Here is a 26,506-nt window from a genome sequence, read left to right as displayed (position 1 = left end):
GCACCTTTGTGTGTTTGTACATATGAGTATAAGTTTTACGAATTTGGCATCAAACATTTGTTGAACCTATTGGGGCCAATGGGAAATCTGCTAATGTTCTATTGGATGGGGCTATTGGCCATCAATGAGTAAATGAACTTTTGGTTTTACATATAAAAAATTATTAGTTATCAATAACCTTTTAGGCTAATAGTTTTTCTAGTGAAAATTTCGCTGGGGCTCTCATGGTGGTCAGCTCGCTTGTGGGACTTGCTGTGTTATAGACAGTGGTGACACCGTCACAACATTGTATTGCTGTCAGCTATGCCATTTAGCCGACAATTTGAGACATATCAGAGAGTGAGACTATCTGATAAACTGTCTCCTAGCTTTCTTGTTACTGGACATTTGTTGCTCGTTTGTCTGACAATAAAATATGTGCAGTTATTAACTAACCTCTCTGCTAAGCTTGGGGCACTAAATAAGGTTGAATTTTATGCACAAAGAGGCTACCAGTTATTCAGTTCATTTAATATTTCAGCCGCTGTGAATTACCTCGGGATGAATGGTAGCTTTGGATGACAGTGACTTATAATTGATAGTGGATATAAAACTGCTCTGGGTGTTTTGCTGCCATATTGCTGCACAGAAAGATAGAATGGTGTGCATCTGTAATGCAGAGTATATAGGATAACTGTATTGTTAGTATGCAGTGCATCGAAGGCATCCTTTTCTACAAAAATAAGCGCCTTGGCTGGCCAGTTGGCTGGGGGTCGTACATGTGGTAAATGAAGTTCTTTTGAACTTGGCGCCGAAAAGTGCCGATATTCACCGTAAAAGTGTGCTGCCATCGCCACCCTTTTTGTGGTGATCTTAAAGTTTGTGATGAAGTAAACTACAATAGCATAAAGATAAGGGCAGTAAAAAGTTTCGATTTCATAAGCCACCGTAAGTGGTCTCAAATACTTAAAATTTGTTGCGCAACCTATGCGTTTTGATAGTGATGATAGCAGGAATTTACGGTGCTACTTGCGCCATCTATGGCTCTCCGAGGAAACAATCGCGGTCGTCGGCTGACGAGCTGCAAACTGCGCCGGCCGTGTCCTCTACCATCACTCGTGAAGATCGGTGCGGGCATCGGAGACGGACAAAATTCACGCCGTCGCGCTGCGAGTGAAACGACGCAATGCTGCGGACTGTTCTGGTCGCGCGGAACGAACTGGGACGTGCATCTAGCCGCTGCAAGCGTTTCGTCCGAGCAGCCAGCGTGCTGTGCTTGGAAAGGAGGGACGTAAATCCCAGAAACCGGTGAGGAAAAAAATAGCGTCGAAAAGGTCACTTCGATGTAGTCACCGCGGTCTTACTAGAACTCCTTATTCGGTGGTACTACTACGTTCTTCTCGTTTGCATTGGACGGACGTTGCCCACTTTTTTTGGCTTATGCTATTGCTGCGAAAAGAAAACACGCCCGTGCGTAAGTTTCGTTGACCCGCCTTTACGATCGCGCTCAGGTGTTCTTGGCTTTGATCTTGGCTCTGATGCACGGATTGAAGTTCCGTGAAACTGTCCTCTGCAAGATCTGACAGTTTTGACGATCTTTGCGTGGCACACGACACCGCTTCCTGCGAATGCGTGATCGCTCTGGGTTTTACGCTAACGCACCCGTGTATTTCATTATACACACTGTTTCCGTGTCTATTCGCAGGCTGATTGCGCAGAGTTCTAGGATCTTTCTGAAACCGAAGCAGCAGTTCAAGGATGGCGTGGCGCGGCGGATGTACAGCGCAGGTAATGAACGAATGGCACAGCCGCATCGGTTTTCTGCATGCAGTATATATGTTACCCAATTCCTTGTTAGGTGGCATGCCACTTGTTGTGCGCGATCAGTGAATACAGCCTGGCTGTGCGCCCCATAACGACGAACCTGCACTAGTCTGGAAGCTCAGCTGCCCATGTGCCAGAGTTTTGCTCATGAATGATTTTTCACCAAAAATACTCTGTATTGTTGAATGACTTGCCGACATATTCTGCGGCCACACGTATGGCTGAACTGTTTCTTGAGAAAAATTCAGTCACTATGCACTTAGACTGTTATTGCATAGTTATTCTACGTACGTACCCAATGGATGTGGCACAGCTGATGGTTTGAGGTAGTCATTGCAACTTTACAGCTATCAATCGACAGGGTACAAGTTCTGCCACCCTATGTAATATGCTCGTGCTGCTGCATAGTAGGTCTAATCTGAATTCGTTGACTCTTGCTTTTTGAGGTGTCAACCGCAGTAACTTGGGCAAACAAATGCGCCCAAATGTGATTCAGTACTCTTTCTTATCCTTGCTTGAGTTTTTATTCTAGCTTTTTTTTGTCTTTGTTGAAAGTATTGCTTCATGTCTGCATTTTGTCACTATGCAGATTTGCCCCGGCACCTACGGGTACAGCTGCCAGCACTTTCACCGACCATGGAGATGGGTACCATCGTGAGCTGGGAAAAGAAGGAAGGTGACAAGCTGGGTGAAGGTGACCTGCTGTGCGAAATTGAGACTGACAAGGCCACCATGGGCTTTGAGACACCCGAAGAGGGATACTTGGCCAAGGTCCTCATCCCGGCCGGCACTAAGGACGTGCCTCTTGGGAAGGTTAGAATTGCTTCAACTTATAGGGTCACATGGTTTGGGCAGTTTTTCGTGGAAGCCAGAAAATTTATCCAATGGTGCACCCCTGCTGGAAGTGAACTTAGCTGTCAGGATGTTTGTATGTTGTCCCAAAAACAGATACTGTATTCTATATCAGTCACTTTCGAGGATATCACTTTCAGCGGATGCTGATTGGCTGAGCTCATAAGCAGAATGCCTGGCACTGCAGTGAGGCATCACGCTGGACACTAGGCGACATAAAAGTGAAAGTAGTCCCAAAATTCTACAACCGAGAATACAGCTCCAGCTCGAGGACCAATAAGGCTGGACATATCATGTGACACACCATGACCATTCATGCACACTGCATTTGAAAACTCATAATAGCCAACGTGTATAGTGCCTCTAGTGTGCAAACAAACCGCAACTATGCACCATTATGCAGCTGCTCACAAATTGGTTAATGTCTGCAGTTCATCCTAAACATGGGTCCATAAACATACAAAACAACACAAATTATCTTCACATTCTTTAGCTGCTTACAGAATAAAACTTAAGATATCAAAGCACATTCAAGTAGAAAGAGAAGAAGCACTTCTGGTTTTATTCTTTGCCTAGAAATGCTTGATGTTACTGTTCCTGCCTCCCACCAATTCTGCAGGTAGTTTACTTTTGCTCACACATTCTGGAGCATCCCTTTGTCAGTGTTGGCCACTGCAACTTTGATCTGTCTTCAGTACAACATTGGGCGGGAGGGTTGCAAATGGATGGAATTTTTAAACCGGCCCAACAAAAAGAATATCACAATGGGGCAAGAGCAGGCGACGATGGAGGTGACAGTAGCAGACCCTGATCATTGTCCAAAACACGACTGTGGAATGTAGTGGAGTGACTCTCTGGCAGAACAGTCTTAAAGGGAAACTGAAGAGGTTTTAGAATTTGAAGATTTACAGGGGTTTGGAAGACTGACGCAATATAATTCAACTCTTGCAGTTAATTTCTCGATTATGCGTGTAGCAGCGCCGCAATTGCGCTTTAAATTTTCATTGAAGCTCCGCCCCCTTCGCATGCCGAGCGTAGCGGTGAAAGACCGGGCGTGAGGATGACGTCAATACAGGGGTCACGTGTGCGCTCTCTTCAAATCATGCTCCTCGCAGATACCTAAGATGACGTCACGATCGTGTTCGCCATCAGAGCCCGTTAAACGACGCGCGGCGTCTCCCGCCGACGCTGCGGCTTGTTTTTGCTAAATTAAAGCAACTTGCGGTGACTTCTGGCCTCTTAAACTATCATTTTCGTATTCAGGGGTGAAAAACTAAAATAATTCATTCAAAGCTCACTTTTTTCGAAAAGTGATTCAGCTTCTATTTAAGTCAACTACGAAATGAGCCCTAAACTCCATAATGTTGAGGGAAGCAACCCCTGCTATCATTTGCTCCCTTGGTGAAACTGAATGGCCCATATGCTCTCTCAGGTTATGGAGCAAGAGGCAATAATTTTAGAGCACATATATTGTTACGCTTCCTTCACGAGCCAGTGTCTTAGTTGAAGTGATGTGCGGTGGAATGCGCGAAGGTGAAGTGGTCGCAGAAAGTAACTTATCGCATCTGCTGATGCAAGGTGTTTGTGCGGCTGGGAGTGTGCTACAGCTTAGTGATGGCCGTTCTCAGTTGCTTGTCACCAATGTAACGAGCATCGACACCTTAACCGCGGTACTTCGATAGCGTTTTCCGAAGAAATAGATAACGTGGCTGAATGTTTTACCTCTGAAGCTGTGGGGATGGCTGACAAGTCACTGGGCAACATCGACACCAATTCGGAGTTATCGAAAGACAACCAGGCAGCACTGTGCGAGCTCTTGCTTGAATTCAGGGAATGTTTTGCAAGTTCGTCTAAGGCACGCCAGACTTAATCACAAGGCACAGGATCATCACATGCGACGATGCACGCCCGATGCGCCAGCAGCCTTACCGCGTATTGGCAAAAGAATGCGAAGCGGTTCGTATGCAAGTACTAGAGATGCTTGAAAACGGCGTTATCAAACCTTCCAACAGCTCGTGGTCGCCTCCGGTCATTGTCAAGAAGAAAGGTGGAACGCTACGCTTCTGCGTCGACTACCTGAAGCTCAACAATGTAACTAAAAAGGATGTGTACCCACTACTGCAGGGGCTCGCTGTCCTGTGACGAAGCAAAATACTCTACCACAGAAAAAGAGTGTCTTGCAGTTGTGTGGGCAATCACGAAGTTTCGCCCTTATCTCTACGGCAGTCCTTTCAAAGTGGTGACAGACCACCATGCTCTGTGTTGGTTGGCAAACATACGCGATCCTTCAGGACAACCGGCATGATGGAGCTTGCAGCTACAGGAATTTGACGTCACTATCGTTTGCAAGTCTGGCCGCAAGCACGAAGATGCTGACACAGTGTCGCGTGCACCCGCCGAATCTCTCAGTCGAGAGTTGTATGACGATGACGGCTTCCTGGGCGCCATTACTGCGTCGGACTTGATCAGACGACAGCGTGACAAACCTGAAATTCGACCTATCATCGATCACTTAGAGGGCCTCCCCACAGCCATACCACGTCATCTATGTCGCGTATTGACATCCTTCTGTTGACAACATGCTTTACAAGAAAAATGCCCGTTCAAATGACCGAGCCTACCTCCTGGTGGTTCCGAAAGACTTGCGAGACAATATTCTTTTCACTTGTCATGACGAGCCCACATCTGGCCACTTAGGCTCCTCACGAACGCTTGCCAGAGTGCGCGAGATCTATTACTGGCCCGGGTTTTTGTTCCCTTCCTTTTCTTACACCGCTTCTTGAGCATTGAGCCGATGCTCCTTTCGGGGAAGGGGGGAGGGGGGGGGAAATGCTAAGAGGCAGGCACGAACAAGAAGAAAGAAGTGCGCGTGCTACCCGCCCGCTTGATAGCCAGGTTCCAGTGTTGTGTTTTTCAGGAGCCAGCTGCCCTCATTAAACGACACGTCGCCAGTTCTCTCTCAAGACACGTGACAATATCATACTTCAAATGTTCTGAAAATGCATGAGAACAAGCAGCCCTCCACATGAAAACGTGAAACTTTTTGAAATAGTGTGTTACATAAGTTGAAATTTATTTATTATTGCAGTTTCATTTGCATGTGAAAAATAAATTGCAAAAATCATTTTGGCTGGCACTGTATGTGAAGGGATCACTACGCTCTCCATTGTCACACGAAGACCTTGTGTAGTGGTATCAAATGGCTATTTTATGCATGGCTGGAGAAGGAAAAAGTAGTATGAACGTGTAGGGTCCCAATACATGAACAATTTCAGAGTACTCTTTTACAGTAAATACAGTTGAACCTCTATATAATGAAATATAATATATAGCAAAGTAAATATAAAATGTTCCTCATTGATATCAGCATGTAATGAATGAATGCTTATGACGAATATAGGATATCATATAACGAACATATTTTCGTGTTGGATGCAACTTTGACATAATGATGTTCGACTGTATCTGCCTTTTCCACACACGGACCCATTTTCTGTTCATTCCTTGAAAGACCTTGATTTCTTCATTGAAGGGGAAGAAGTGGTACTGGCAGCTATTCAGCCATATATGTTATGTAGCCACAGGAAGTTGTACAGGTCTGCCTGGATTTTCTTTTTTTTTTTTTTCATATTCATGGAGTCTGTGTGAAATGTGCTTCAATTCCCTGCGTTGATGACTGTCTGACCTGCATCCCTCAGTGCACTCACTCCTTTCAGCTAGTTTGAAAGTGGTGCATTGCACCCATTACTTTCCAAGAAAACGAATCGGCTTTTGTCAGTCGCACAAGTGAGATGTCGAGATTGCTTGTTTTCAGGCTACTGTAGAGCACAACCACACTCTGTGCCCCTTACAGCTCCTATGCATTCTGGTGTACAATGAGGAGGATGTTGCTGCTTTCAAGAACTTTGTGGACGATGGTGCCGCGGCACCGTCCCCACCCAAAGCAGCAGCTGCACCTCCGCCTGCTGCTGCAGCTCCTACTCCAGCAGCGGCGCCTCCACCCATTACGCCTTCACCTGCTGCGCCGGCGGCTGCTCCGGCGGCCGCTCCGACCACAGGCTTGGGCGGTCGCATCTTTGCCAGCCCCCTTGCAAAACGACTTGCAGCAGAGCAGGGCATTAGCCTGGGTGTAAGTATTGCTGTTGTCATTGTGACAAGGCTGCTTTCATGTTTTGGCAAGACCATAGTGCAGGAAGAGCAACCTTTAGAAGTCTGAATAGCTTATCTGTACATTGCAAGGCATTTAAAAAAAAATATGAGCAGTTTGAATTGTACGTGTGCATGCAGCGTGACCTCGCATTTCTTTCATCAGTGGCTATTGGTATGCAGACAAACGATTTTAGTGCTGATGTACTCTGTTGTCAGGGAGAGCTTAATGTATTGAAGCTACAGAATGAATGATAAGACACCCTCCACAATGGCATATGTCTAAGATATAGGAAGTTGTGTATCTGGCAAATACGTATACAGTTGCTGAACAATTATTCAGACGCCAATATTTCAGACATGCTCGATTATTTTGACAGTAAAGGAGCACCAATATTTCACATTCTTTACATAAAGCACAACATGACAATGGTCGAAATACAGACTGAACATGTCACATGTAAGTGCATACAACGATGCGTTGACAGAATTTTCTGGGCACTTATAGAATAAGGACACTAAGGTTCTCCCCAGAAATATTTAAGGGGTGGACATCTTGTGACTAGCGGGGGGGGAAGGGGGGCTTACACACACAAATACGTTTTTTGCTTTCCTGCTGCGGCTGTTCTACCATTTCAAATGGTACATTCAACAATTTTGCATTTTAGATACATTAACAAAACAAAACACAAGCTAGTGACGCAGCCTACCATGATCACCAAACGTCGCTGGGACAAAGCACTGCTCGTCGCTGTCAGAAAGCACACGAAGAGCGCACCAGCGATTGGAGTCTACATCAGCCAATAGGAGCACTTGCTGTGTACACGTGGCAGCAGTATAATTATTATTTGCAACGCTAGTTTTTCCTCTTTTTGCTCGCTTCTTTTGCTGTTACTTTTGCATGGTGAAATACGCCACTGCTGAAGCTCCCATCTCCCCTCTTTATGACGGTACCAAGATGGCAGCATTGCGTCAGTGGAAAGCTACGTGGCCACTTCCTACGGCCGCTTTTCAGCTTGATTTTTTGTCATCAGCACACTGGAAAAGTGCAATTTTCTAAATTTTTACTTTACATTTCTTTATAATATTTTCCTAACACATAAACTTACATACGAGGATCGCAGAAAAGAAAGAACAGGAAATTTTGACTAAATTGACCATTCTAATTGCCGAGTTCCTCCTCAAAGTGGTGATTGGTGAACCGCATTGGTGGGCAGTACTTCCCTCTACCGCCCAACATGGCGAAAACCCTAAAAGACATTTATTTTCTGCTGAGTCCATTGTTTCGGACTCCCAATTATTCTAACATTTAAGCAGCTGCTGAGTCTGAATCATCAGTTGGTGACTGTATGTTGTCATGTTTGAATCTAACACTTAAAATTTACCATTGAAAAGGAGCATTATGTCATCAGTGTCGAAGAACAACAGCAACAAACAGTTAACTTGCATTTCGATGGAGGCGAAATGCAAAAACACCCGTGTACTTGCCTTGTAGTGTGCGTTAAAGAACCCCGGGTGGTCAAAATTAATCCGGAGCCCTCCACTACGGCGTGCCTCATAATCAGAACTGGTTTTCGCACGTAAAACCCCAGAAAGAAGAAGGATGCACTAATTCAAGCACCTGAGGACTAGGAATATTTTATTGAATTAAGCATGGTTTGTAGTTAACATTGTCAGATTGTTAAGCAGGAACCATTGCAGTCCTGTGTAGTTTACTGCCTGCCTCTGGTATCAGAGTTGCATGGAGCCCTCCTTTCAGTCCCACTACATTCCAGAGAGTGGACATCCATCCCCATAATTCCACTCCTTTTAACTCCTTGGAATGTGGAGAGTTGGACCATTCCCACTCCTGGAGTGACTGAGCCAAATGACCGTGGACTTGTGCATGGTGCAACCATTGGCAATATGGCCGTTTTTTGGCCTGCATCTCCTTGTCATAGGTTAAGCATGCTCTTGCTAAATCGAAAAATTCTTGGCAACTTAACTCCTTAACTAAAAGCTTTAAAGAAGTCACTAAAAGTAAGGAGTTAGCTAACTTTATCCATTAACAAAGAAGTCAAGGAGTAGACCCTGGCTAAAAGTTGCTGCCTTTAAGTGCGCTTCAACGACGTAACGAAGAAAAGCTTCCGGGTCATCAAAAGTGTAGAACATGTAGAATACCATGTTTCTTTTTTTTTTTTTTTTTTTTAAAATTAGGGCCACAAAGGTAGTCACCTATAAGTGGATACTGAAAACTGTAGTGAGTCACAATTGAAACATTTAATAAATTGGCCAAGCTTACAGTGTAGTCTTATTGGCAAAATTATTGGTTTTGTAGTCTTGCTTAAAATAAATCATTAGCACTTCTACACTATGTGCACATTCCATTTCAACTCCATTCCAGAAACTTGGGCTACCGTTTAATTCCCATTCCATTCTGGGTGTTTTAAAATGTGGAATGATTTCGGAACCATTGCAACTCCGGAGTTACCACTGCACAACTCTGCTGTGTACTTCCCTAAACAGATCTGCCTTGAAGTCCTTGAACAGAGCTTCCGTTATTGCATAAAAAAAATATAATTACATATTAATAGAATTAAAACGTCTGCTATAGCAAATACCTGCTGGAAGTGGGCCAGGAGGAAGGATCGTGGCTCAAGATTTGGCTTCTGCCGCAGCCATGCCGAGGGCGGCAGCAGCAGGGGGTGCCGCAGCCAAGTACGAGGACATATCGCTCACCAGCATGCGTCAGGTATGTTGTAGCTGCCCTAGCAAATTGGTAGGTTACCTAATCTATCTATCTATCTATCTCTCTCTAAATGCATTCCCTTGTTTTTTCATACCCTATCTCCAAATCTATTTCAAGCAAGTAGCCCACATTAAGTCACTAGTGTGATATCCTCTTTATTCGTAACAACTGTTATATGAAAAAATGAAGAAAAAGTGTAGTCATATTTTATAACAATAGGGCGTGGGGGGTGGTCAGCACAAAAGCATATGCAAGGACATTGTTTCAAGGTAAATACTTGGATTTCAATTGATGCATGCCTGCTCTTTACTGCAATGCCAAATTTAGGCATTATTCAATCAATTTTCTATTAGCTTGTTTTTTCTTGCCTCTCTCTATGCTTTTTCTTTTTTTCTGTCTTCGTGAATTGGTTCAACAGCGTTGAGCATGAGAAATTCTATTTTAGCCATGCATGGTGTGTAAATGAAGACTACGTGTGAATGGCAAGGTTCTATATAGCTCTGTATATTTTGTCTACACAGCTGCATTTCCTTCTCCCAGAGAACTGATAACCTCATTGGTATTCAGCACAATGGAATGTGAATAATTCATTAGTTTCATAGGGCAAAAAAAAGCACTCGATTATATGCAACAGAAGTTCGATTCATAAAAAAAATTTTCCAGACCTTCATATGCTAGAACTGAGCTGTAGACATACCAATTTGCTGTTTTCTTGATGCATAACTGCATAACTTGATTTCTATCTACCAAAGTTACTGATAGCTTGCTACATTCTTGTTATGCAATGCTAGTAGGCTCCTGAGCATGTGCAGCACCGTGTTTTCTTGCCCAAAATTTGTAAGCATTAAGTTTTGTGAAAATGTTTCTAATATTCTCATATCTGATTCAAATTCTACTACGTATTCGGTATTCGCACACCCCTACATAATTAACTACCACATGCATCACATTAGTTCACTTCTCTTCTGTACAGTCGGCGTCACCCTTGTCTAGAGCACGGGAACAGCGGCCATCGGGGTGCTCCGGACGCAGCCAGCAACGTCTAATGCTAGCTGCTGGGTCCGACGTCGAACAGTAGGTGCTGGGCCCGTTTGGGCCCGGTAACTACCGTTAGATGTCGCTGGCTAGCTCCGGAGTGCCCCGGCAGCCGCCGTTGCCGTGCTCTAGACAAGGGTGACGCCGACTGTACAAGGCAAGGGACATAGACAGTTGAAAGGTGCATATTAAAGGATTTTTTGTACAGTCGAACCCGGATATATGGAACACACATATAATGAATAATTGTGTATAACAAACAGAAGTAAAATCCCCTTGAAAGTTTTTGTATCAAATTTTTATTTTATATATCGAAATGCCTATATATCTAACTTTTCTGTGATCCCCTTCAGATTCTATATATCCGAGTTCAACTGTACATTGTATTGTTTGATGGATTAACACTGTTGGCTGTATAAGTGTGTGTTTTTGCTTTTTTATCAAAAAACAAAAGCTTAACATTGTGCACTTTTGCGTACCTTGGAATTAGGGTGGTACTATCACTAAAATATTATATATTTTCACATATGTATGCATGTCTACATATTGTGACGCTACTGTCACAGATGAAGAAGAGAAAACAAATCTTGGGTATTGGCAGCAGAACCCAGTGGCTGTTATCTGAACCCTCATCCCCATTAGACCACATGTGCTAAATAAATGTCCCTCATCCATAACAGTATCTAACCGGCACACCTAACTAAACAAATTTTAAAAAATTGGGCATATGACCCACATATGTAGCAGTGCATCACAGTGATCAGATTCTTCCATAAACAATGTTGCATAATTATCGGCACAAAGCGATGGTTCTCAAAGAATTAGTTTTGTTTGCATGTTCAGTGATTACCACCCTTGCTACTGCTTCCTGCACAGACATGGTGCAGCTTCAGCAGATGGCTTCACAGTGATGCGTAGCATTGTAGTGAAGCTGCATTGCATCGAAATTCCTCAAGCATCCAATTTGGTTAATAGGTGCAAAAGTATGGCAGCATAGAAAACACTATTGCTGAGGAGAGTTGAAAGCTTTTGCACAAGCCTTTAGTTCTATTTCTGATATTGGAAGTGGAAGGTTTCTTTACTTTTCGTATTTATGTAGCCTCTTATTAGCCATTGAATGCTTGACTAGAAAATGCTGTCTGTTGAGAACCAAGTTCCATGCTTTTGAAAGAAGCAACGTGCACTTTTTTTTTTTTTGTGTGTGTCTGTGTATGGCGTCTTGCTTGGAATTTCCTGCATTGTTAAAGAAAGAAAATACCACTTGAAAATGTAGTTGCTGTCAACTCTAAACCTTTTTTTTTTTTTTAATCTGGCTGTTTGTGTACAAAGGGTTAAACTTCTTGCCTTGTAAACCTACTTCCTCTGTGCTGTGCTTTCAGACAATTGCAAAGCGGTTGCTTCAGTCAAAGCAGACGATACCACATTACTACCTCAGTGTCGATGTCAAGATGGATGCTGTCCTCAAGTAAGTGCCCTCTTTAGGAAGAGAATTATGAGTGCATACTTGACTGAAGTGAAAAAATAAATAAAAGTATGAGTGCATGTAAACACAAGGAACTCAGTGTCATCTGCAGTGTACTACCAGAGTGAAACTAGTGACTGTTATGTATGAGAGCTTATGTATGTACAGATGTCAGAACCTTGTGGCAGGTATTGATAGGTGTGTACAACCGACCAGACCCAACATTAGCTCTTCAATGAAAAAAAGCTGTAGTTTCTGTTATACCCATTTTAAATTCTTACAATATTTCATGGTGGCAGTGTTTGCCCAGTCACCTAAGTTACACATTGACTTGTGCAAACATCACTTTTTAGGTTTGGAGCGAATGGTAATAGTGTCAAACATTTCGAAGCAACTAGTTCAAATAGTTGTGAAATTTACACAAAGCTTTCATACAATGGCCAGGAGTTAACAAAATTTGAAGAAATAAAACACTGTCCTTGCAAAGATGGAGAGCTTTAAACTTCTTTGAAATCAGTGTTTCCTTTTTTTTTTTTTTTCTTTTTTAAAAAACAGTGCTATTCTTCAGATATTTTTATGCAAAGAAGGTAAGTTCTAAATTTTTTACAGTACCAGCAGTACAAAGCTGCTATTGTACACGTTTGCAGACTTTTGCTTAGTATGGTGGTTCAGCCCAACCGAACTCGACATTACACAGCCCGGTGTGTGTCGCACATTGTCGCAATACCACAAAGTGTGACCTTGACTGTGCTATACTGACAGTTTAGACTGTGTTGCACAAATTGTTGTATACCTGCTTACATGTGAGCTTAACCTGTTTTGTCTAGTAGGCACACAAAATGATAGGCACGCTTGCTGTATTTGTTGGCTCATTCGTCACTAGCACATCCGAACGCCACTTCTATATTCTTCATATGTGCACATGATCTCATGCCCAATTGTTGATGATCCACACAATAAGTGGCAAACTTCTTGCAATGGTATGCTGCCCACTAACGTGCAGGTCCGCGACATATTTTCATCACGGTCACACTGCCTTGTTTGTTAGGCCTTACCAGCACTGCTTTGCCGGGTGTTGACGACCAGTGTATTGTTTTCATGCCGAGTCAATGCAGATCTATTTGCAGCGACTACATGACTTTTTATTATTTTTTTTTATTTTGAAAGCTCGCTCATTGCCATAAATGATTAAATATATAAAAGTAGACCGATTTTGGCGATGTACATTAGTAGCGCTCGATAGGTGGTCCCATGGAGCCAAGAATCTTAGTCCGATGGTCTCCGAGGTAGAAAGTACAAGGTAGAAGACCAAAGTTCGAAGTAGAAAGCCAAGAAACCACCTTGCCAGCAAAAGCGAGACCACAGGGATAAACCTGAATGACATTGACTTTCTTCACAGATGACATCTTTACAACATAATGCGTGCAGGTCATGTCCGAAAAATCAAGCAAGATGCCATGTGGTGTTTTAAATTTTAGTCCCCATTTTACATCAGTTCAAAAAAGAATGTGATTTTCTAGCAATACATTTTATGCTATTCCTTTTCACACTTTTCGAGCTCTGTCAGTGGTCAGAGCAGCGCTCTGCACGCGTTTTTAATGGGATCTGCCGTCCATGAACAGGGGATGATAAGAGTGGAGTAGAATCAAGCAAAAGACGGCGTTACGAAATCGCAGCCGGTATCTCGACCATTGTCATGCTGTCGCTGCAGATAGATGAAAGTACAGTCAACGCATGCATCAAATTCTCATTGGTGACTACTAGATTTACTAGGCTTCGCTAGTTTGAGTTTCGCGAAGCATTGGTGATATGATCACTGACCATGCTGGCAATGTGTCAAAACGAAAATATCGCTATTTCTGCTTCACTCTGTGGTCATGTTAGCACACGATGATGCAGTTGGAATCCGAATTATCGCACAACGTGCGGGACGTGTCCAAAATTTTTGTCGTCCTTATACTTTAAGTCTATGGGAGTAGTGGCGGAGCTGCAGGACTGTCCGACTAATCAAGCATGTCTGAATTATCAGTCATTGACTGTGTACTGCGCGGGTACTAGAAGCAGGGCTAGAAGTGTATTCTAAGCTGCCTGAACTTTCCGCTTATTGATTAGACCAGGATTAGTGTTTTTGCTCTTCATTCTTTATTTTCCACTCACCAGCAACTTGTGATGTTTCTGACTCTGTAACATCCCTCGGTGCAGTCGCTGTCTGATTGTTTATCTTCTGCCTACTCACTTGCGGGTGTGCTCCGTTGTGGTAGATTTGTTCTTGCCACACACCTGGCTTGGAACATATATGTTCTGTTTTTTGTAATGGCTTGTAGCATAGACGTTTATCGCTAGTTATTCACTTACTCTGTGGACCGTCACAAAACGTTCAGCTTCAAACATTAGTGTGCTGTTGGTGTAGTGGTCACCCACACTTCGGCACATTGATTCAAGAGTGCGCCTATTCACTTTTTCTTAGGAGTGTGCGAATATTCGAAAAGTTCGAATATTATAGAATATTATATTTTTAATTTTGTATTCGATTCGAAATATATAGATATTAAAAATGTTCCAACATTCGGTTGGATAGGCATATTTGAATCAGATTGAATATATTGCTGGCTGTGCGGGAGCAAACGCGGTTCTTAGAATTTGTTTCTATCTAATCTAAGACTATTGGGACAATTTTGTGCTGAATTTTGTGATGGTTTCGTACTGCTAGTGAAATTTTGCCTGTAAAGCACACTTAACCACTAAATGTATAAATATTGCGGCAAAGCCAGCCTCTCAGTAGCAAGGGGCGCGGATTTGCATTCAGCAAAGGTGCACTTTCCTTATCTTTTAAAAATTTTTTTTCAGCGCCATCGCCAATTCTGAGCTTATTGTTTGACAGCAAGTGTGATGAGTGACGACTGGCACAGGGTCAAATGCCTCTGAGCTTACAGGCATTTGATGCGGTATATTAAGGCACAGGCCGGCAAGGACAGCTAGAGGGAATTATTAAATTTTCCAAGTTAACATGAGCCAAATTCACAATGTTTAAGTAAAACGGCTTACTAGTCTAGTTGTTTTTTACCATTGACAATGTAATACAAGTTAACCCAAATTGCTAATAAATGCATGTGCATATCATTGTTCAATTCGATATTTGAAGCTAGGTATTCGTATTAGAAAATTTTGATATTCGCACACCACTACTTATTCTTGATACGTGGGTGATAGAGTGAGCGTAAGTTTAAGATCGAGTTGGGGTGGATGCGTGTAAATAATGTGCGAGAAACTTACTACGCCAGGAACTGGTGCTACTCCCCTTGTCACTGTGTAACGAGCGGTACTCATTTTTGCCGATGTTCCGGGGTTAAAGTTCTGTCTTTGGAGGTTAGCAATACAACACTGGCGAGTGAGTGAATTTTTTCATCCTCGAGGAAAGCCGTGCATGGCGAAGGGCCGGTAACACAGGCAGTCCTTATGTAGCAGCGGTCCGTGAACTTCGTCACACAGATTCATTTCATTCCTTAATATGCCAGTCACTATTTTTTCAGCCAACTAATGCACATGTCTTCCATCTACCATTCCACATTTTGCAGCATAAATAGAGCTCAGTGCATTAGCGAACACCCAGTTGCATTTCCGACATCACACAGTAGCAGGGCAGAAGCGGTAATGGTTTCATATTCGTGCGCTTTCGCTCAGGCAATGTGCGGCACGCCGCCAAAAGCGCCATCTCATTCTTCCACAGCTAACTACTCAGCAAAGAAGTTCTATACTGTACTAGTCTGCACAGGCTGCTTCTCATCATTTTACAGGCACCCATCAGGAAGTAGAATTGGGTAATGAGGCAATGTAATGCCCTCTTTGATGAAAACGGCCTCGGTGGATACGCCACGCTTCTTTTTCCCATGATGTGCTTGTCAACTTTCAGGTTTTACTTTTCATGAATAATACTTGATCAAGAACACACTCGTCATTTTTTAAACGCAAAGTGATCTGTTCTCTTATGTCCATCAAAGGATAGAGTACAAAAGTTTTCCCAACAAATTGCTTCACTTTTCTAAGTTCATCATGCCTTGCCTTCCTACACATCAAAACCCGGTGCCTTCCTACACATCAAAACCCGGTGACTTATAAACACACATTTGTTTCTTTTCATCTTTTTTACAGTGCCTGGCTAAAGATATGCAAAGTGTTACGCAAAGCACCTACTAGGGCTATAGAGAAAGAAATAAGTGGACTAAATGAGCTGTCATGGGGTCAAGTAATGCAACACATGTTTTGGTTTGTCCATTCCAGGCTTCGTGCCGAGTTCAACAAGATGATGGAGAAGGACGGTGTCAAGATCTCCGTGAATGACTTTGTGATCAAAGCAACTGCACTGGCATCCAAGAAAGTACCAGCTGCCAACTCGTCCTGGCAGGACACCTTCATCCGAGAGTGAGTTGCTTGCATCACATGAGACATCTTTGCTAGTTCCTACCCCCACCCCCCTTTGTACAAATTTTGTTTTGAGTTATATTTTACAGCTGTAGTAGCTGCTTTGCATGGTTTTTGTTCACATTTCAGCAGAAATGTGTATATTTCTTGCATGGTAAGATAAGGCACTAGGCCTTGCTGATACAGTACAGTCACTGACCGATAATTCGGTCAGCTTCGAAAAAATTTCTGACATCTTACAGTGCGCTGCTTGAGAATTCGGACTCCACGACATTCTAGTTTGCACGGCCATGTGCCACTTTGGCCATCTAATTGACCAAGTTGAGCAGAAAAGCAATATTTGATACGTTGCCAGCATGGTTGCTGGCGCCTCCTCAAAGTAACAGTCTGCCTTATCACCAAGTCTATCCAGTCGCAGCCGACTCCGCTCAAACAATGGCCCATGCCAATCCTAGCTGCTAAGTTGTCTCTGCATTTGCGGGTTTTGCGCGAGTTCCACATGTCCAGGTTTGTTCCTTTATAAGTTAAATTGCAACGCAGTTTTGGGCAACTTTTTTACTTATAAATTTTTATTGGTTGCAATCATCAAGCAAGCATCTTCAAACTCCACCCTTGATGTCTTTATTGAAGAGGGTAGCGAGTGAGGGAACTGTCGAAAAATTACTGTTACGAAGAAACCTGCGATGCGATCATATGGCTGTCCGAGTGTCGTTGACCTCTGTTCAAAGGGTATGAAGATTTGGTACATTTGGAGACTCGTCTGTCTGTAGTAACAGCCATGACAATGGGCAAAATACAGACTGACCAGGTTGCGCATCTGTGCACATCTGTGCAGGAACACATTGACAGACTTATTTTCTGGCTAATTCAATATTCCAGGCTCCATTTATTCGGACCCCACTGATTCCGTATTATCAGTCGGCGAATGTATTACACGCTGTACCGTGCACGTTATCGAGCAATACAGTCACCAACCGAAAATTCGGAGTTCAAATTGGACGAGGTTGCGCTGCACCTTACAGTGTCATGCTGAACTCTTTGCTGAACACAAGTTTGTATAATCAATTTTCGGCTGCGGCACCCGCATTCTGATGCATCTGAAATGCAAAAGCAGTCATGTAACATGCTTTCAGCACACGTCGAACCCGAGGTGGTCAAAATTAATCAGGAGCCACCCAACAGCATCCATCATAGCCCATTGTGCAACTTCAGGACATTAAACCCCACAATAAAAGTTTTAATTTTGATGTTATTCTCTTTCTTTATTCTCATAGGTGTTAGCTAGGGCTGTTCAGTTGATAGTTACGGTTAAGTTAAAGAACACGTCCCACTTAATTGCTTTATCCAAATGCAGATGTAATTTTTATCTAATAACCTTTAATCACTAGTGAACCATTGAGCTAACATTATACTATGTTTCAATTTGGTATTAATGACATTAAATAATGTCGTGTAATGGGGTGCAAGTTCACTTGGTAATGACAAATGGTCTCATTGCTGAACACCTGGCTCTTGTGTGCAGGTACAAGTCTGTAGATGTCAGCATGGCAGTGAGCACTCCAGAAGGACTCATCACACCCATTGTTTTCGGAGCTGAGAAAAAGGTGAGGCACATTTCTTTTGCTACCTTATATTTCGCTGTCTCTTTTTTTTTATCTCTTTCACTCTTTGCCCTGCACTAGTAAAGTACTAAATACTAATTTTTATAGGGAAATGGGCCACTGATCAGTGTCACAGTAATATGGCATTTTGTAATTTGTATGGACCCCAAATTTTTAAAATTGGTTTTATAGTGATAGCTGTTATGGGCACTTCCTAGTATTTTCACATCTTGTCACCATTGTTATAGTAGCTGACAGACAGTGATCATCATCATTGAGTGTCACATAAGACCCCAGGCAGAGCAGGAAAGCTAAGAAGACCGTTATCTTGACCATGGCTGTCGCTCAGGCAAGCCTAGCTGCAGCAGTGCTTACGTGGACTGCATTCTCAGAGACTTTGATGGCCTCACATCATGCTGACATTGTCTCAATTGAATTCTGGGGTTTTAGGCACGTCGTTGTGGTGGACTCGGGATTAATTTTGACTACCAGGGGATCTTTAACGTGCCCTCAGTGCATGGGACACGGGCGTTCTTGCATCTCTCCCCCATCAAAATGCGGCCACCGTGGCCGGGATTTGATCCCTCGACCTCATGCTTAGCAGTGCAATACCACAGCCGCTAAGCCACTGCGGCAGGTAAACATTGTCTGAAGAGTCGGAGTACTAGATAGTTCGTCATGGCCAACAAAGGACACATGCTTATCTATCAAGACCTATGAACAGTTTTCCACTACTTGTGCCAGGAGGGCCCATAGTTTACGACTCCAAAGTGCCAAGACTGCAAGGTGTGTTTGCAGAAGGCCCAGGCATAATGGTGTCAAAGTAGAGTATTAGTGCGGTGAGAGGAGGCCTAAGCAAGACAGTGAGCACCACTGTCTGCAACTGCACAAGATCGTTTGTGTTTTACTGTGCATACAACTCTGGTTATCATGCTTGCTACTTTGCATCAGGATGAAACTGCAATATTTGCACTACTGTTCATTGATTACCTCTTGTTACCATTAACAAGGCTTTTACCTTACCTCATTGCATTCTGTCGAACAGCTTAAGAGTATAGTTAAACCTCGATATAATGAAGTTGGTAAAACCTGCAATTTTTTTCATTATATGGAAATTTTGCTATATTTAAATTCAACTTTTTTGCAAATAGGTACAGTCACCAGTGGCTTATTTCTTACACGTAAAGAGCTGCAAAATTTCTACCCAGCCACGCTGTCAGCCAGGTGCAGCCACAACCGCACTAGAAATGGAGATGCACACCAGCCTGCCCCCACTCCTCCCTCCCCCCCCCCTCTCGTACTCACGAAGATGGCACTTATTAAGCCACCATCCTTCTCGGCTCACCCTTGCATGCTTTAATTTGCACCCGAAGCATACAGCGTGCAGGGCGCGATAAGATCTTATCATAGTAGGACTTTATACCAAACATGACACTGCTCCGCTTCGGTAGTTGCTCTTGGCCGCAGGGCGCAATTTGAGAGGTGCGTTAGCAAGCAATCACTTGTAATTCAACCATTTCACCATCTGAGTCCACAGAAGTTTCCATTTATTATCTTGGTATTCCTTCACGGTGGAAGTGAAATTTCATTATATTGAAATTGTGTATAAACACATTTCGTTATATTGAGGTTCTTAATAGATGGTGTTTTATGAACAAGTTATAAAATCTTAAATATGTCATTGTATCAAGAATTTTGTTATATTGAAGTTCGTTATATCAAGGTTTAGCGGTATATTGGCCAGTGCTGCAGAACTAATTCTTGGATATTTTCATTCTTTAGTTCTTATCTCTGCTTAACCTTTGACAGAAGTTTAAGTGGCATACAAGCACAAGTAAAAAAAAAAATTATGGGGTTTCACATGCCTAAACCACGATCTGATTATGAGGCACGCCGTACTGGGGTACTCCAGAATAATTTGGACCAGCTGGGGTTCTTTAACGCACACCTAATCTAAGTACATGGGTGTTTTCGCATTTCGCCCCCATCGAAATGCAACCACCGTGGCTGGGATTTGATCCTGCGACCTCGTGCTTAGCAGTCCAACACCATGGCCACTAAGCAACCACGATGGGTCAAGTCAGTCTAGCCAAAGTCTGTTTAGATTTATGACAGTTTTGTTTCCCTTAGACACTGCTAAAAGGTGCATTTTCTCAATATAATGTTTTTTGTCCTAGACAGTGAATAGTACTTGTCATCACATTTGTACTTAACTCTCAGTGCTCATTGTGGTGTATTTTGTTAACTTGCTTTGACAAGGACCACAAGGTTTTGTATATTAATCGGAAAAGGTCGATTTCGATTTCACACTTGGAGAATCGGAGAAAGTCGATTTCGATTTTGGATGTATCAAACTCAAGTAGATTGCATAATAATTTGAAATATAAAATGTGGCTATTTGAAGTTTATCTGAAAAATCCACACATCTCGTACAGTTTCCCAAGATAGTGAACAGCGAGAACTTGCTGATTCGTTTCTCTGAGGACGTGTCCAACACGCAAAAGTTTCCCTATCTAATTTTTTTTTTTTTTTACACACAAATGTCGCAAGTCATTCACACTGCAGAATGGTCTTTGATGTACTGATTGCAACACGAACCCTGGAAGCCCATACTGCCCGACTGCGTGAGGTTGTGGTGGGCCTCGTGTGCATCGAAGTGCTTGTTGCATGTTCTTATTCCGGATAAGGTAACAACGAAAGCAATGTGGAAGTAGACTAGCCTGAATGGATGTGCATTGTGCCATTATCAGTGCACCTGTACTGTGAATCACACATTAGTGTGCCTTTTGTGTACTCCTTTTAAGTACAATAGAAGTACAATACTTCTTTTAAATGGTCATGTTAGGATAAGTGCACATGCAGGGGCATGAAGCAGCACTTAATATATTGAATGTTTCGCTGAATGGAAGTTTGATTCTTGCATACAACAGCGCTATACTTTTGCATGGAGTTTCAGGGGAATGTTACGACAGTTCAATATCGACAACAATTTGATATGTCCGGCTTAGATGTATCTTAGATCGACTATATTAACCCCGAATTTCACACCTGTTTGATTTCTTTTGAATGTCGATGAATCTTGCCCATGAAACAGGTTGTACTATTCCCTTTACATAGACGCACAGCTTTACCCGTCCCAGTTGCTCATTCTGACTATCGCCCATTGTTTAACTTCACAAAGGTTGGTAAAACGGGTTCCTGGCTTGACCGGCCTTAGTTCCGAACATAGTTGCCTATGTAAATCTGGCTGAACGTTCACACATCTTAATTACCTCCTGGAAAATCTAATTGGCAGGAAGCTGTGTTAATGAAAGTTTCAGGAGACTTTGGAAGACTGTCAAGTTAGGACTAGGTATCACTAGGGTAGTTTTTACATTCCTGCAATATCGACAATCCAAGCTTGAAATCAAAGAAACCCTCCTTCACAGAAAGCATCTCAAATGTTCATTGGTGGCAAATCATTTTTCAGGGGCTGGCACAAATCTGTCAAGAAACGAAGGCTCTGGCTGCGAAGGCACGGGAGAAGACGTTGCAGCCTCACGAGTTTCAGGTAATCTTAGTGATGCACTTAACTCGGCAAATTGTGAAGTGATGAGTACTTACCCTATTCTGTGTTTTGGGCAGGCTGAACCCATCTTGTCCACTATGACTATGTCTGCATTTTTGTGTTTGACACATTTAGAGTTCACCCCACCCTTTAATCAGTTGATCTTTAGTGGGAGCACTATATTGTTGGAAAATGATTCAGAACAAAAGTTCTAAACTGTGGCTGGCCAACATGCCATCGCAGATGAGTATGGCATGCGCAACCAGTATACAACAAAGGAAAGGTGCGTCTGCATAGACTGAATTTTTGCTCTCACAGTTACGTGCCAGTATTGTAGTAAGCAACATGGTTGGAGGTTTCATTATTGTTGAAGCACAGCTGGCACATGTATTGTCAATGCACAAGCAAAGTATTGTAGCTGTAAAATTTCATTAAATTGCATTTCTGCTATATTCTGATGTTTTTAATGCTGGTAGGTTTGAAAATGCAAAAGATGCAACTTTTTTGGATGGTATTAGTGAAAATAAAGATACACGGAAAGGCGTTAGATTATGCATATTTGACAAAGTATTAAAAAAAAAACTACTTACTGTTTCTCTATATGCACATAGCATGCACATACTTGCAAGTAATGTTACATTCTTTTCAAAAGTAAATGCAGCTTATCTGCTGAATTTCCTTTTAGGTTTAGCACTCTAACCATGGTGCAACAACCAGGCAAGCTGATATCAAAGCAATAAGGTTAGAGCAGGTTGTAATAATGCTGTGAAATCAGGTTTAGTTGAAGATCGCTATCCATGGTACTTCAAATCAAAGAGAAGAAAGCTGGCCAAAGGATATTACCAAGTAATTTATAATGTGCACTTTAAAGTGACGGTGCTGTCACCAAAGTACTATGTACGTGCCATGTCAGAGTTGAACAGGTTGCTGTTTGGTCTGTTGCAGGGTGGCACCATTACTGTGTCGAACCTGGGAATGTTCGGTGTCAAGAACTTCTCAGCCATCATCAACCCCCCTCAGGTTTGCCATTTTCTGCTCTGAAACTGAAGGAGTACTTCATTACATTATCAGCATGAAATAGAGAGTCCTGTGCAATCATATTCGGGTTAGTGGAAGCACCCTATGCTATACAGTTGAACCTCGATATAACGAACACGGATATATAGAAGTAAATCTAAAATTTGTTTGGTTATGCTTTAATTTAATAGAGTGTATTCTGCTAAAACAGAATCTGACGTGGTATCGGTTATAGTAGCAAAGCAAATCGTAGTTTGCCCATGCCTCAAAAGATATATATTCTGGTAGAAAAAATGTTGAACACACTTGCTGACCGACTTTTCAGACGCTTGACTTTTCCGACTTCCCTGTGGCTGTGCCACATACCCCTGGTGCCAATGTATATAATGGCTATGAAGAAAATTTCAGATGTTGTGTGCGCACTGCCACAAACAAACTTACTGCCATGTCGACTAGGCACAAACCGCAACTTTGGTTGCCGACTACTTATGAAGCGACACTGTTTAGGCCTAGTGGCCTAAGCAGCCTGAGCATGATGACTGAAATCAAGTACTATAGTAGTACAGCCTACGAGTGTAAGTGCAACCAAGTGTGAAGCAATAAGACCTCGCATAGCTGTGCTCAAAAAAATTATCTTTTTTTTTTTTTTTTTTTTTGACGCTGTGGTTTCCAAACATGCCTAGGCTGCGAAGAAAAAAAAAAGAAATTTGTGGCACCATTGGTCTACAAACTTTTGCTCGCATTTATACATCAACTTCCAGTGTTTGAATGCATGCTGTTTTCCAATTCTGCCGTTAAACAGCATGATTGTTTGAGTGAGAAAATGCGATCTTCAAATCAGTTGGCATTGCTTAAAACCTTGCCATGCATTTCTCTTTCCTTCATGCAGGCCTGCATATTAGCAGTTGGCAGCACTGAAGATGCCCTTATACCAGACGACGAAAGCAGTACAGGGTAGGTTCACTTCTTTACTATCCCACTGCGACATATGATGTGCTCCTGTGTCGTTCCAGTAAGCAGATCTTTATTACAAGCTTCACCATGCCGTCACAGCAGCAAGGATCTACCTTTAGTGGTATTTTTGGTGGAACAAATGGCAACTATGGCTGAAGACACATGGTTTGTCAAGCGTAAACAGTCATTGTTGTCTTCCCTTGTTTTCCGCACAGCTCTATGCAATGAAGAGAAGTAAGCATCTATAAGTACGCTGTAGCATTTGCATTTATAACAGAAGTAGCAGTTACTAGTAAAATTTGCAGCATGCCTAGCTGTGGCACCCAACTCGAGGTTACCTCCCAAATAAGGATTTTGGTGATGAAATACCAACTACGAACATTATAGTAGTGGTAAAAACCATATACTATGAGCATTGTGAATTTGGTGTATTGAGAAGTTGTTAAGCAGCATTGCCATGCACTTGTGATTAAGATAAGCCTAGAGCCCAACCTGAGCAGCTATATATCACTGCACCTGAGCCCATTGATGTCACAGCTGGCTACGTTGAATGAACAGTGGCGCAGCTTCTTCACACACTCAAGGCCCTGCTTTAAAAATTGGTGCTTATTATTTTTTTTTTTTTTTGCCCTCCATAGAGAACATTTGATTTCCTTCAGTGCAGCCTTTCTGCAGCTATCATTACCAGGCACAGGCATTTCATTACTACTTCCTGATAGCCTTGAGTCATACAACTGCGCTCTCATCGGATTTCCATAAGCTCTAATTTAGTTGTGCACGAAACTGTGTGGTTTTCGCAAAACTTCACAAAAGCTGTCGGCTGGAACGTACAGTTGGCGGCATAAAAATGGCCAAGACACTTAGCAGTGTGTGATTGCCTTCATGCAATCCCCATCTTGCACTGAAACCAGTTGCTCATAACTATGGCTGTAATGTATGTTTTTAACATTTGGCAGGTTATGTATTGTAAACAGCTATGAACAGTATTGCAGAAAATCATGTTCAAATGTAACCTTGTCTTACTGCACTTAAAACAGTGCCAATTGCACCACATTATCTGTGATAAACATGATTTAGCTGTAAAACAGATAAGCGAGAAGTCTTTCTGCATTGCTTTGGAATCTTTGGAAATCAAGTGTCACATTTCAACAGTTCACAAATTCTAAGAGTTCTCTTTAATGGGTGACCCCAGTTGCGGCTTCACTTCAGGATGTGTCACAACAATATACCCATTGAAGGCAAGCTTGCTGAACACAAGTCCTGCAATGATATTTCATTCGCGTGGCTGTGTCACATGCTCCATAGTAGAATTACTACTGCAGAGCTGCCATGCATTTTAAATATAGTAGCTCCGACATTCATGTAATTTCCTCTCAGATAAAGTAAGTGTGAAGGTGCATCAGGCCAGAAGATGCTAAAGTGCTGTAGATGCACATGGTGATTCTGAGTGCACGAACATTGGAAATAACATTTAAAATAAACTATTTAATTATTTGTTGGATTTCTAGCTTGCTTGAGATATATTTGGTGGTAAAAAAAGAAATCCTGAATTTCACAGTGGCGTCTAAAAAGCCGGTTTCTTCCCCCTCCTCCAGTTATCAACCATAAAAGCAGCTCCCAAGTTTTTCCTTGTCCTGTATTTGGAATAATATTGTTGTGGGCAGAATTAAAAAAGAAAAAATGAGAATGATAAAGATGAAGTGGATGAGAGAGCCAGTTGAATGAAAAGTACTGCATACTCATGGAATAAAATGCGCAATTACTCGAGAGTGCAATCATGCCACTACGAATCTGATTACTAAAGGTGATGTGAACTCTTATCTAAGTGTGCAAGCTACAATTACGCTGGTCACAGAAGTACAGATGTTCATCATCATCATCATCAGCCTATATTTATGTCCATTGCAGGACGAAGGCCTCTCCCTGTGATCTCCAATTACCCCTGTCTTGTGCTAGCTGATTCCCAACTTGCGCCTGCGAATTTCCTAACTTCATCACTCCACCTAGTTTTCTGCTGTCCTCGACTGCGCTTCCCTTCTCTTGGTATTCATTCTGTAACCCTAATGGTCCACCGCTTATCCAACCTACGCATTACATGGCCTGCCCAGATCCATTTCTTCCGCTTAATGTCAACTAGAATATCGGCTATCCCCATTTGTTCTCTGATCCACACCGCTCTCTTCCTGTCTCTTAATGTTAGGCCTAACATTTTTCATTCCATCGCTCTTTGTGCAGTCCTTAACTTGTTCTCGAGCTTCTTTGTTAACCTCAAAGTTTCTGCCCCATATGTTAGTACAGATGTTAGTTAGCCCTAAATTGATGTGTTTCATTTTGTGAGTATATTACATGTTTTTCTGTCGTGTGATGTGTCTATAGCGAACCCTTGTAAAAGTGGTCCTCATTATGTGCGTGTGACATTTTCTCTGTCTCTCTCCCTGTCTCCTTTAGGTACAGGACGGCCAAGGTGATGTCAGTGACTCTGAGCTGTGATCACCGTGTAGTCGATGGTGCTGTTGGTGCGCAGTGGCTCCAGCATTTCAAGCACTTACTCGAGAGGCCACACCTGATGTTGCTTTGAGCACACATAATTCAAATGTGACATTTCTTCTGTGTAATTTATGCCACGTAGGTAGAAGAAAAGAAACGTTGACATCCTGCGACATGCGCATCTCTCTTCCACCACCCATCCCTCGTCCTCTGCGGGCCCAGCTGAAACAGTGCGGCTATAAGCTACCCAGGTGCCCGACAACCCAGAGATTACGTTGCAGAGACTTAAGGAAATTTTATTCAAATCCGGCAGCAACAGAAAACACCGTAGCACTGCGAGGAAACATCAGCAATGGAGCGATTGGGCCGGCGTCTTCTGTAGGGAGACAATATGCGTGCAGGAAGGTGTTGATGCCAGTAATGATAGAGTGATTAAAAGACAATTCTGTGAACCA

At 42.6% G+C, this 26,506-nt stretch overlaps 1 protein-coding gene across 1 annotated transcript; it reads left to right on the top strand.

Moving 5' to 3' along the window:
* Window positions 1-1,041: 1,041 nt before the first annotated feature.
* LOC119450375 (dihydrolipoyllysine-residue acetyltransferase component of pyruvate dehydrogenase complex, mitochondrial-like) lies at window positions 1,042-26,506 on the top strand. Its single transcript, XM_037713809.2, has 12 exons — window positions 1,042-1,287; window positions 1,685-1,767; window positions 2,393-2,616; window positions 6,509-6,784; window positions 9,395-9,532; window positions 11,944-12,029; window positions 16,305-16,445; window positions 17,968-18,049; window positions 21,516-21,596; window positions 22,539-22,613; window positions 23,500-23,564; window positions 26,013-26,506. The coding sequence occupies exons 1-12, from the start codon at window positions 1,166-1,168 to the stop codon at window positions 26,140-26,142; spliced, it is 1,503 nt and encodes a 500-aa protein (XP_037569737.1). The 5' UTR covers window positions 1,042-1,165; the 3' UTR covers window positions 26,143-26,506.

This window comes from Dermacentor silvarum, chromosome 4 (genome assembly GCF_013339745.2).
Source record: "Dermacentor silvarum isolate Dsil-2018 chromosome 4, BIME_Dsil_1.4, whole genome shotgun sequence".
In the NCBI taxonomy this organism is placed as follows: domain Eukaryota; kingdom Metazoa; phylum Arthropoda; class Arachnida; order Ixodida; family Ixodidae; genus Dermacentor; species Dermacentor silvarum.
Note: the sequence above shows the minus strand (reverse complement) of the source record. Positions and strands in the feature narration are given on the sequence as shown.

Excerpts from the sequence above, each read along its gene's own strand:
- LOC119450375 (XM_037713809.2), top strand. The coding sequence starts at position 1,166 with ATGCTGCGGACTGTTCTGGTCGCGCGGAACGAACTGGGACGTGCATCT. Across the intron at positions 9,533-11,943 it reads CGCTCACCAGCATGCGTCAG|ACAATTGCAAAGCGGTTGCT; the intron begins GTATGTTGTAGC and ends CTGTGCTTTCAG. Across the intron at positions 12,030-16,304 it reads AAGATGGATGCTGTCCTCAA|GCTTCGTGCCGAGTTCAACA; the intron begins GTAAGTGCCCTC and ends TGTCCATTCCAG.